General features: G+C 49.4%; 1 protein-coding gene across 19 annotated transcripts in view; it reads left to right on the plus strand.

Moving 5' to 3' along the window:
- The window catches only part of CACNA1C (calcium voltage-gated channel subunit alpha1 C), a 596360-nt gene that overhangs the window by 495713 nt on the left and 87734 nt on the right, over window positions 1–12913 (plus strand). For all 19 annotated transcript variants that reach the window (XM_046654484.1, XM_046654423.1, XM_046654475.1 and 16 more), the window contains 3 exons: window positions 5916–6048; window positions 8696–8825; window positions 10072–10131. In XM_046654484.1, coding sequence (XP_046510440.1) covers window positions 5916–6048; window positions 8696–8825; window positions 10072–10131 — 323 coding nt within the window. The remainder of the gene's footprint in view (window positions 1–5915; window positions 6049–8695; window positions 8826–10071; window positions 10132–12913) is intronic.

Genomic DNA, 12913 nt, shown 5'->3' on the forward strand with positions numbered 1-12913 from the left:
CTCCTCCCTTCCCTGCCACTGCACGTTACCTCCTGGACCCTTTAGGACCAGGTGCAGCAGAAGACCCCAAAGACTCCTCCAAGGTTACTTGGCCTACTGTCTCTGTTATTGTCAATCTCTCGTCCCCACTTGCTTCTCTTCTGAACTATGAAAGGCGAAGCCTGATCCACCATTGTTCTCGCAAACACAGCCCTTCTGCTTTCTCTCCTCTGGGCAGCTGGCCCCTGCGGGCTCACTTCACGCAGATGCCCCCTGGGAGGCAGCAGAAGTGAGCATTCCTCCTGCCACACTTCCAGCCGGACTTCCAGCATAACAGGGCTGGTGCCTGAGCGCACACTCCCCAGCTCCCTCCTGCTCAGTCTCACTTCCTGCTCTCTCCTCGGCCTTCACCCTTCTCTCCAGGCTGCTGTGTTTGCTTTTCCAGGCTGCACGCAAAGCTGTATGTCGGACGGCCGAGTGGGAGCTGAGCTCCAGCCTACACTGTGCCAGCCAGGGCCTCTGCCTTCATGGGAACACCGAGGAGGGGCCTGGTTCTAATTCATACAAAGCGGCCGTACAGGCTGGTGGTGGCCCGTAGTCCTTCCCTCTCTGTTTAATCTCGAAAACTTGCCAGTTGGTTTTAGCCTCCAAGCTTAGTATCCACCAAATTCTAGAAACATCTACTCACCCAATTAGGAAAGCATTGTGCCTAGATTGTGGTTTTATTTAATCGATTAGTTTATTTGAGTGAACATGCAGATGTTCTTAAGAGTCGCTAAGGACTTAAAATTAATAAGCACACGTGAGAAAGAAATGTGGGCGACACCAGAGAATGCATAGCACGGTACCAAATGCTGTGGAGGAGACTCGAGCTGCAGCAAGGGGCTCGAGGAGAAGTAGAGCAGTGAGGGCGGGGTGGGTGGGGCGGCTGCGTGGACAAGGGTGGTCTTGCCTGGTTTGGAGCTCAGGGAGTTGGAGAGAGAAGCATTTATTTCAGGACCATACTGTTGTCATAGACACAGAGCTGGAAGAAATCATGGCAACATTCATTCACTTAGTACCTACTTAGGAAGCGCCTGCTGTGTGCCAGGCACTGTGGCAGGCACCAGGGACACACCTGCGGGCAAGACAGAGAAGGCCACGGCTCCCAGAGCCTGCATTTCAGTGGTGAGACAGACCACGAGCAAGAAAGCAAACCAACCAAGAAGGTGATGTCAGGCAGCACTACGCGGCAGGAAAATCAGACTACCAAAGGCTGCGTTAGACCTGCTGGGTGGGGCAGGCCTGCTTTGGCTGTGTGGCAGTGCAGCCCTCTGAGGAGGCAACATCTGGGCTGAAACCTGAATAAGCCAAAGGAATTAGACATGGAAATCAGAAGGAAGAGCTTTCTAGGTGCAGAGACTAGCAAAGCAGAATCTCTTGCAGAACGCACTTGTCTGCCAAGGAGTCCAAAGAGGCCAGCGTGCTTGGAGCAGAGAGGGAAGGGGAGAGGGCTAGGGCCTCAGATGGGGGCTAGGTGGAGGCAGGTGGAGCAGGGCCTCAAAGGCCCTGCGAGAAGTTCGAGTCTGCTCTGATGCAGTGGAGAAACACCTCAGGCAGAGGAAGACATGATCCGATGTCCAAGATATCTGTTTTTTTTTTTTGGAGACCTGATTAAATATACTTTTTTATTGTTGGTTTTTTTTGGTGAGGAAGATTGGCCCTGAGCTAACATCCATTGCCAATCTTCCTCTTTTTTTTTTTCTCCCCAAAGCCCCAGTACATAGTTGTATATTCTAGCTGTAGGTCCTTCTAGTTCTTCTATGTGGGACACCACCTCAGCATGGCCTGATGAGCAGTGTGTAGGTCCTCACCCAAGATCCGAACCAGTGAACCCTGGGCCGAACCCTGGGCCGCCGAAGTAGAGTGCATGAACTTAACCACTCAGCCACGGGGCCAGCCCCCAACATACCTTTTAAAAGACTCACTCAGGCTGCCATATGAGAAACGGATATGAAACAGCAGATAGTCAAGAATAGGACCAGGGACAGTGGGGACACTAGCACAGGAGTCCAGGGAAGAGATGATGGCAGCTTAGGCCAGGGTGAGGGTGCTGAGCTACAGAGAAATGGCGGGACTCGGGGTGCAGTTTGCAGGTGGAGCCAACTGGACTTATTAATGGCTTAGGAGTTGAGGAGAAAGAACGAGGAATGAATGGTGACTCGGAGGTTTTCAGTTGAGCCAGCAAAGAGAGGCCAGCCCTGAGGGTCTAGCAGTTGGGATTCCACACTCTCATCACCACAGCCCAGATTTGTTTCCTGATCCGGAACCCACACCACCCGTCAGTCTGTTTGTTGTCACACTCTGGTGGCTGCATGTTGCGGTGATGCTGAGAGCTCTGCCACCAGGATTTCGAATACGAGCAGGGTCACCCATGGTGGGCAGGTTTCAGTGGAGCTTCCAGAATAAGACAGACTGGGAAGAAGGAGCTGGCCACCCACTTCTGAGAAAATTGGCCGTGAAAACCCTGTGAACAGCAGTGGAGCATTGTCTGATATACTATCGGAAGGTGAGAGGAGGGCTCAGAAAGACTGAGCAGGTTCCACCCTGCTGCACACAGGGGCGCTGGGAGTCGGAATCAACTCGATGGCACTAAGGACAAAGCCAGGAGAAGGTGCCTGCCGCAGGGAGCACCCTCTCAGCCTTCTCTCCCGGGCTCTCCCACACAGCTCCAGGCTGGCTCTTTGGCCCTTACCACCCTTGCATTACCTGCATTACCTTTACCTGCTGGAAGAATCTGGGGCCACACCACAAACTGTAAGCTCCTTCAGGGCAAGAACCACGGCTTTGTGTTCAGTGTGCTGTAGGCAGTAGATGTTAAAAATAGTGTTTTTATTTTAATCAGCCATGAACAAAATCACAGAGGTGAAAATGTGTGTCAAATGGGGAGGGCCAGGGTCACCGAGGCCCAGGGCTGGGGCATGAGCTCTGCGGTGGTTTTACTTCAGAGGGCAGGAACCCGCCTCTGGGAAGCAGCGTCAGCTGCAGGGTGCCCAGTACCTTCCTTATCACGCTTTCCAGACCTCCAAGGAGGAGATGAGGAAAGAAAGTTCCCCGAGGGAGTCTAGTGGCATTTGGGAGCAGGGGTCCAGGTGGCTCAACTGCCAACCCCAAACTTTCCCTGACTTTTCCTAATCTGTCAGCCTCTCTTCTTATACATAAGACATACAGAACATCTCCTGCTGTCACATTTCTGTCCTTGGACAAACTTGGGTTTGTCTTTCAGAAATAGTTTCCTCTGAAATTCAGCGATGTGGGTCTGCACAGTCAGCCACCTCGCTTCTCCCCAGGAATGGAAATGGATGTAGACCTCATCCGCAGTGAGGCAGGCCGCTGCCCACGACACAACAAAAGGCTTCACTGGGAACTCAGAAAAGCACAAAGCTAGTAAATATATGATTAGAATGCATAACATACATAGAAAACATAAGTGATTAGAATAAGTGTTAAATTACCTGTTATCAGATTATCATGAATAAGAAAATGTCGGGTCGTTTACAGCAAAACGGAAGAATACAAACACGTGGGCAGGAGTTTAAGCTCTTTCCCAGTTACATTTCGCTTGTAAATATCATGATTTAGGCCAACTCTGGTTTTGCTTTTTTCTTTGATGGAAAACTTTACCTTTGTTTTACATCCCAAGGTTTGGTTAAAAAGCTTTCACCCTTGGCCTGTACACAGTTTTTCATCTTGTGCCTCTCTTCTGCCGAAAATATCTACTGCCTGCGGGGCAGCTCTAATGACTCTAGGGAAAGAATCTGAGCTGTACCTGTGTTCTGCGCGTCCTCCAAAAAAAGCTTGGGTCCCTAAAGCCTCTTGCTTGGTAAAGAACCACTTTCTGTGCCAGGCATTTTTTTCTCTGTACCACCTGGCTTCAATCTTAACCAGAAGAGAGAACACGCAGAGGCATGGCTGGTCCTAAGATGGACTTCCTGCAGCTATCTTTCCAACCAGCTTAAGTCTCACCTGACCTTCTTCTTTCGCAAAATCTCCTTCCTTAGAAAGCTAATGTTGGTGTGGTAGTTTAGTCTTTATCAAGAAATAAGGGCTACTCTGTGCAGGACATGGTTTCTCTCTCCAGGGTTTTCAGCACATAAGGAGAAGGAACAGATACATTTAACCCAGGCATCCAAGGTATTGGATATCGGCACATCCAAGGAGTGCCAAGTTAACGCAGGAGGCCAAAGGTGCTGCTGGAATTCACAGGAAAGTCCTTCCCTAGAGCCCAGGAACTCAGGAACGCCAGGTGAATGGTGCTACCTGAAGGGGAGTCCATACAGCTCTGCAGACAGAGAGATGAAGGGCAGGCCACACAGAGAGAGCGTGAGGAAAGGAGAAAGCACATAGGCAGTGTGTTCATGTCCTGGGGCTGCCGTAACAAATTGCCACGAACTTGGTGCCTCTAAACAACAGGAGTTTATTCTCTCACAGTTCTGGTGCCTGGAGTCTGGAGTCAAGGTGTCAGCAGGGCCGTCTGCCCTCTGCAGGCTCTAGAGAGAAGCCCTGCTTGCCTCTGTCCAGCTACTGGTGGCAGCCGGCAGTCCTTGGCACTTCTTGGCTTGCAGCTGCATTGCTCCAGTCCCTGCCTCTGTCCTCACACGGCCTCATTCCCTGTGTGTGTCTCCGTGTCTCTCCTTATAAGGACAACAGTCCTTGGGTTTAGGGCCCACCCTAGTCCAGTATGACTTCATCATAACTAATTACATCTGCGAAGACCCTACCTACTTCCAAAATCAAGCCACATTCTGAGGTTCTGAGTGGGCGTGAATTTCAAGGGGATGATATTCAACCCACTACACCGAGTGTTCAGAAAATACTTTGATGTGAGTGGGAAGTTTGTCAGGGAATAACAGCAGGCAGAGTTCAGACTGAGAAAGATGCTAAGCACTAATTTATAGGCTAAGAATCGCTCCCATGGGTAGAGAAAGCAATAACAACCCCTGAGATTTATGTAACACTTGCCCTGTGCCAGGCACCGTTCTGAGGTATGTATGTACTATTATCCCATCTTACAGATGTAGAAACTAAGGCACAGAGAGACAAAATAAAACACCCATGACCAGAAAGAGGCAGAGCCAGGATTTGCATCAAAGCACTGGCTGGAGAGTCCATGCCCCTCACTCCCATTCCCCTTCTAAACATTTTTAAATACATTTGACCAGAACAGGACATGCAGTGGTTCCTTTCCATGGGCAATGATCTTGTAAGCAAAGAAATAAGCCGTTTGCCTTTGGTCCAATTGAACGTGGCCACTGGCCAGGAGAAGCAAGGAGCCCCTTTAATTGGTGTCAGTGTCTAGACCTTTGAATGAAGGGCCTGTTGTGGTCAGCATTATTGCCCTATTATCTCTACAGCACTTGATTTTTCTGAATTTTCATGAATGGGGAAAGTCTTAATTTTAAACTGCTGGAACCTTCATGGATCGGGTTGTTTGCAAGGGATCCCACAAGTCAACTAAGCCATGCCCCTTCCCTTCCTGTAACTTAGACGCACAAGTACACCTGGCAGTGCCCTAGTCTTACCTGGTTACCATTTCTAGTGCCTTACAACTAGGATGACCACCCTTCCCAATTTGCACGGGACTGACGGATTTCTTGGGATGTGGGAATTTCAGTTCAGAAAATGACTGGACAGTCCTGGGCAAACCAGGACATGTTGGTCACCATACATACAACCCCCCTTATCATGCGCCACTGGGAGGTTCTTTCCCTAACAAAGGTGAGCTCCAGCAGTGTCCACAGAGCCGGGTGTCTGTCTTGGATGGTATCCTGCATTTTCAGAGGTACAAATAATGTCTTGATTCCTGTCAGTGGGAAGGTATCTAGAAGTAGGCAGCACAATGGTAAAAATAAGTGCAAGTAGTGGAGTTATTTAGAATGGTGCTATTTTTCTTATAGGAGAAGAAGATGAGGAGGAGCCTGAGATGCCTGTTGGCCCCCGCCCCCGCCCACTCTCTGAGCTGCACCTTAAGGAGAAGGCAGTGCCCATGCCCGAAGCCAGTGCATTTTTCATCTTCAGCCCCAACAACAGGTGTGTGAGAATGGTGGGGAAAGGGGAACTCTGCTCTCTGCATGAGACAAGCCCAGCAAGTGCCGGCATCCTCCAACTTCTGGATGGAGGCTTGAACTCCCCCACTTACCACAGCTTGTTTAAACAGGCACTATTTAAGTAAAGGAGTCTGGATTCCAAATCAGAAGACCTGTGTTTTTCTCTCCATTGTTTGAAACGTGTAAACTCTATTTCTATCCTTTTGATAATGACTCTTGGTAATTTACTAAGTCTATTTAACTTAAAGTCTGAAGTTAAACAAGAACGTGGAGCTCCTCCTGTGCAACAGAAGCAGCTTAGACTGTTTTAATTCCTCTCAGCCCCTCCTGCCTTAGATGTGATTATTGATTACTCCTTTAACCCAACAAGGGAGACAGTATTTCACCATCATTATTATTATTATTTTATATATGTATATATGTAAAGTTCCTTTAGTTCCTTTATGGTAAATTCACTTGGCCTCTGTTTATCTGTAATTGTTTTCATTTCTTGTTCTTGAAAGATGGTTTTGCTGTGTACACAATTTTAGATTGACATGTTTTGCCCCTCAGCATGTTAAATGTATAATTCCACTGTCAAGTCACCAGTCACACCAACTCTCTTTCTTTTGTAGGCAATCTGCCCCTTATCTCTAGTTGCTTTTAACATCTTCTATTGCCTTTGGTGCTGTACATATTAACAACCATGTATCTGGACATGGATTTCTTTCCGTTTATCCTGATTAGAATATGATATGCTTCCTAAGTCTATGGATTTATATTTTTCTTCAGTTCTTGAACAACACTAAAGACTAGAATAGAATTTCTAATTCTTGAAAAGTTGCAGCCATAATCTCTTTAAATATTGTCTCTCCTTCATTCTCTCTATTCTTTTCCTCTGGCATTCCAGTTAGGCATATGTTAGACCTTCTGGTTCCGTCCTCCCTATCTCTTAATGTGTTATGCACATCTTTCATCTCCTTGTCTCTCTTTGGTATTCTGGGTAATTTCTTCAGATATATCTTCCAATTTCTTAACTCTCTCTTTGGCTTTATCTATGTTACTGTTTAAACCAGTTTTTATATCAACTGTTACATTTTTTCATTTCAGACAGTTCCATTTGTTGCTTGATTTTTCCAGATCCATCTGTCTATATCTAATGGTTTCCTATGATTCTGTCATCTTTGTGATCAAGTCCTTTATTTCTTTAAATATTTCAAATATGGTTGTTTCATATTCTATATGTGATCTTTCCAATATACACAGTCTTTGAGAGGTCTAAGTCACTTCTTTTTGTTTTAAAGATTGACATGGCCTGATGAATGGTGCCATGTCCATGCGCAGGATCTGAACTGATGAAACCCTGGGCTGCCGAAGCGGAGTGTGTGAATTTAACCACTCAGCCATGGGACTGGCCCTGTCTAAATCACTTCTTTGTTGTTTCTTCTGATTTCCCGTCTTAGCAGCTCATTTTCTTATGTGTTTAATGATCTTTGGCTGACTTCAATACTTCATCTTAATTGATGAGATTCCTGTGGACTTAAATTAGGAGTGGGAAGCTTTCTTCTAGATGCCCCTGGAGGGTGTTGGCTCAGCCTAGAGTCCCAGGCTCCTCTGCCCCACCTCAAGACTGGCTTGAAATACAGTTTCCTGACAGCAGTGCTGATACAGGCATCTGTCCTCAGGCACCTCTGCCTTTCCTGGCTCCCTATCACACAAACCCAGCTCAGAGGGATTGTCTGTCTGTTTGAAAGGGATGATCGCTGCAGACCTCTGCTGACTCTCATGAAACCAGCATTGTTTCAAAGAGTCAGTCTGCCCAGGATTTGGTGCTTCTGCAGCCATTGGGTCTCCTGGAGCATCCGGTCAGCTGCTGCCAGGAGCAGAGGCCGCGGACCTGGACTCAAGCCCTCACTCCCTCATGCTACAGGCTGTGTTTCTGGGCAAACCTCTCCTGCCTGGGTTTCAGTGTTTTTATCTATAAAATGAGGATGATAATAACACCCACACCTCCCTTCCTAAGCTGTTGTCAAGATGAGATGTATATAAGACACCTTTGGCATTCAAGGATCCAGCATTTGTGGTACTATCAACGAGTGTCCAGAGTGCCACATGTGTAGTTCTTTGTATCGGGCTGAGGGGTAGAATTGAATTGCACGCCTTGAAGCTATTACGGGAGCAAATCAGCTGGCCAGAGTATATTCTTAGCCAGTATCTCAGTATCCACATCTCTGGGTGGATCTGTTGTTCCTTATACGTAAAAATGTGAAGTAGATCTTATAAAGTGATTTTTTTTAATGATGGGGAAAAGTCCCCCAACAAAACCGGTTAATGTCACAGCAGTATTTGAAAATTTAGAGATTCCAAAAGGTCTCAGATGTAACCCTCCAAAATGTCTAAAGTTTACCATCTGTGAAAGTGCTTGAGAATACAAAGTTCTGTACAGATACGCATCGTGGTGGGGGGGGGAGGCAGGGGCTGTGGTTGTCACTCCCCAACAGCAGTCAGACTTCAGGCTGCAGTGCCCACACCCCAAACCAGCGAGCTCCTGCTGCAAGCTAAGGGAAGGGGTTGAGGCTCCTGAGACCCAGGGAGCCGCTTCCCTCAGCTTGACCACATGCTTCCCTCCTTCTCTCCCCCTCCCCACGCAGATTCCGCCTCCAGTGCCACCGCATCGTCAATGACACGATCTTCACCAACCTGATCCTCTTCTTCATTCTGCTCAGCAGCATTTCCCTGGCTGCTGAGGACCCCGTCCAGCACACCTCCTTCAGGAACCACGTACGTATTCCCTTTGTCCTCTGCATCCCTTCTTCCCGGGACTAGGACTGGGCCCACAGCTTCTGTTGTGACCTCATTGTTTGATCAAGAGCCCAGTTCCAAATCTCATAGTCAAAGGCATAATAAACATTTCTTTAAAAGCTTACAGCTTTGGTAGAAACCCGTCTTAGGACCATAAGCAAGTAAGAGCACGTGGACCCAATGCCTCAGGCTGGCCTGACTGGCAGAGGTCAGGACTTTCATTGTTCCGTGGATGTTCCTCAGGAAGCTCTGGTTCCCTGTAAACTTAGTAAAGAGTAGCCATTGACCTCCTGCCTTGTTCCCAGGATGCTCTGACCAGTCCTAATCATTAGGAAGAGAGGGGAAGCACTGGCAAATAGGTGTCAGTGATCAGGCTGACCTTATATAAAAGAGAGCCTCAGTGACCTTTTGTAGAGTAGAAAACTAAATTTGGAGACCCACTCAAGGCTCTGGTGAACAACATTAAAGGCTAGAATAAGAATTTCTGCATCTTGAAGTCTCAAAACTTTGTTAAATCCCAACCCGGTGGGCACGAAGAGAAGAGCCCAGCAATCTAAAGCCATAGCCATGCCGAGCCCCTCGCTGGTCTGCAGCCTGCTTGATGCAGAGCTTTCTTACTGAGCGAGGTCTTAGGCCCAGCTTTGACCCACCACCTGAGCTATAATAAAGCATGAAACCCGGTAGCCTGCCCCCAGCCTGGGGGGCCTCACCTGGAGCGTGCGCCTTCCCATTGCCTCAAAGGCCACAGCGCCAGTACAGATTTCCACCAACATGAGAAGCTAGCTGAGTCACACCAACGTGAGTTAAGCATTTTGCATATTTCTGCAAAAAAAATAGCAAACCCCACTCTCTGTCCTTTTGACAAGCATCCCAGTGTCTGATTTGGGTTTCTTAGTAAAGTGGATTTGTGAGAAAAGTGTCCAACCAGACACGGCCCAGACCCAGGACCAGTTGAGGCCTGCCTGCCAAGCTCCCTCACTCTCTGGGGACCTCATCCAGAGCCACGAAGCTGCCTGAGGCCAGCCCACCGCAGTATCCCATGCTGTGTATGTGCCCCTCAGCTCCTGACTCGATTCCGTCTGTCTCCACGTGGAAGGGCTCACGGGACGCGTGTCCTGGTTTTGAAGTGTGACTCCTTTTCTGGTGAACATTGCTGACCTCTCCCCCCTTCCTGTTGTCGTCCCTTCTCCACCCCATCCCCACCCTGTTTCTTTTTGTTTTGCAGATTCTGTTTTATTTTGATATTGTTTTTACTACCATTTTCACCATTGAAATTGCTCTGAAGGTAAACCACATCCCCTCTGCTCCTCTTCCTGTCCTGCTCGTACGGGCACTGGCTCTCTGCTGTCTGTCGCTAACACACGTGCTCCTGTTGGTGTCTGGTTCACTCACAGAGCCACTAATCCGATTGTGCTTATTTTTCAGATCCTAGGCAATGCAGACTATGTCTTCACTAGTATCTTTACATTAGAAATTATCCTTAAGGTAATGCAACCTGAGCAATGACTCTCGCTTTCTTTCTCTCTTTCTGCTCTGTATGCCTGTCTCTTTTCTCTCGTTTCTTTCACTTTCTTTTTCATTCTCAAGCCTGAAATTGCAAGAATTAGTGCCCCTCACTTTCTTCTGTGTGCTTGCTCAGGCTCGGGCCAGAAGAACCCACCGCCACCCAGTGCCTCCTCTTGGCCTGGGAAAGGCATACGGCTGACAGGGTTGTCACCGGCTCGGGCACTGCCCTGTCAGCAGTGCCCCACACATGCCCACACACACCCACACACACACCTACACACACACACCCCCCACACACACACACCCATCTCCTGGTAATCGGTAACTGATCCCTGCTTAGAGCCCTTCCCTCCTCCTGCCCAGAGGAAATGCCACACGAACTCCCCAAGTGGAAGAGCCCACAGGGCATGGAAGAATCCCTTTGGCCGCCCCCTCGATGCCCGTTATCTCCACCTTCCTCAGCACTTGCAGCAGATATCAGGGCTGAGCTGGAGCTGGGGCGGTGTGATGGGAATCATGGGCCTAAGGCAAGAAATGGGCCAGTCTCCCCACTGGGGCTTTTGACAGACACCCCCAGATGACTTCTGAGCCCTCAGGTACTTGCCCAGAAGCCCACTCCAGTGTCCCTTGCCCTGAGCCTGGAGGAGGGAGAGTTTGACTGGAGAGCTCGGCCCAGGGCTCTGACAACGGAGTGCTAGAAGGGGCCGGAGCCCCTGCCCCGAGCCCAGCTAGAGAGCACCGGCCCGGCCCGGCCGCTGTGGGTGCTGGTGGCCATCATGGAGCTGTCACCCTGCAGCTGTTGAGCCCACCTCGGAAGGCACTGGAAAGAGAGAGAGTTTTTCTGTTTTATATTAATATATTACCTACATTTATTTTATTATTTCTCAGTTTTTCCAGTATACCACTGGGCCCTAGCCCAGTGCCTCCCTAGCCGGTTCATCAAGACTCGGGTGCGAGTTCCGAGGCCTGGGGAAGTGCGTCTCAGCGCTTGTCCTCAGAGCAAGGGGATGGACTATGCCCTCACGCCACACAGCAGAGCCATGGGCTCAGAACTCATGCTTTGGCTGCGTGTCTTTTTCCTGGAGACCCACCTGGGACCCCTCCTCCCTGGAGGCCCAGGCTCCCTTTCCCCGCTTCATGTGGCTGATGCGAGCGCCAGTGTCCGCACCTGACCGCGTGCCGCGCCGGCCCGCAGACCTTCCTTTCCTGGTGGGACCTCCCAAGTCATGACCCATTCCCTTAATGGACGTGACAGTTCTGTCACATCCAGACGCAATTTGAGTGGGGCAGTTCGGGTGCCTCGCTGTTTGGTGTGTCCTGAGAGGCTCACTCGTCCCGACCCTGGCTTCTGTCCCTGCTTCCAGCTAACCGAGAGCCTCCTCAGGTTTCTCTTCTACTCAGAGAGAGTGGGTCTGACCAGGCCCTGATTCCTGGGCGTGGGGAGAGGCAGCCAAGCTTTATCTGGCTGTATAAGATGCCCTCTGTAAATCCCCTTTCCATGGTGACCTGGTTTTTCCTGGACTTCAGACTCAGGGAGGCACACAAACACCCAAAATTCTGTCCTGGGACAAGAAAAGCTCTCAGGCCCAATTCCCAGTACCCCTCCACAGAGCGTCCCTTGTGGATTTCAATGGTGCTATTTTCCCTTCAAGGTTGCCATACAAGCAGAAGTGAAAGGTCTCTGCAAGCATTGTCATGACAAGACCCTTCCCTCCCTCCCGCCCCCTCCTTCTGATCTCTTTGATGCTTAGTGTGCTTCTAAATATAAACCCCAGCCCGGAACACTCCCCTCAGCTCCTGCCCGCTGGGTCCCTCTGCCCTGCCTGAAGGCCCAGCATCCTGCCATGCCACAGAAAGTGATGGTCCAGTCGTCCAAGGGACATTTCCTAGCGGGAACAGTTGAAAGACCTGGGGATGTTTGGCCTTAAAAACAAAAGGCTTATAGGACCACAACAGTTGGCCTGAATACTGCAAAGGACTGTCTCCTACAGGAGGGAGAAGGTGGAGCCAGGACCAACGAGTAGAAATGACAGAAGATACAACACTTTTAATAACTAGAAGAGCTGCCCAGAGAGGCGGTAGTTGTCCGTGGCTGGACAGAGGACATTCCTGCCCATCCAGCTCAGAGTCAGTGATCTTGTGTCACACTCCTTTTCTCTCCTCAGGCTGAAAATACCCACACAGTAGGCTTTTCCTGGGCAATGACTTAGAACTTTAGGAAGCAGGAACTGGGTGGGTGGCAATCAGCAAACAGGGTAAAGGAAGGACATGTGCACTAGGTACCTGAACCTGGCCTTGTCTTAGCCCCAAATGCCACAGGTGACTTACAAATGAATGCTCCATTTTTCCAGCGTCCACTTGCCCTTTCTCCAATAGCCGCTCTTCTTCTGGCCCTGCCTGGCGCGTGCCCCTACACACACACACACACACACAGACTCACTCACACACACACGCACTTTCTGGAGTGCTGGTCTTATTCCAGGTGCCCTGACAAAACTGGAGCCCAAAGTCAAAGAACAAAAGTCAGCCCTCTGAGCCCAAGCGGTCCACCTATTTGAGAA

Source organism: Equus quagga, chromosome 1, assembly GCF_021613505.1.
Source record: "Equus quagga isolate Etosha38 chromosome 1, UCLA_HA_Equagga_1.0, whole genome shotgun sequence".
In the NCBI taxonomy this organism is placed as follows: domain Eukaryota; kingdom Metazoa; phylum Chordata; class Mammalia; order Perissodactyla; family Equidae; genus Equus; species Equus quagga.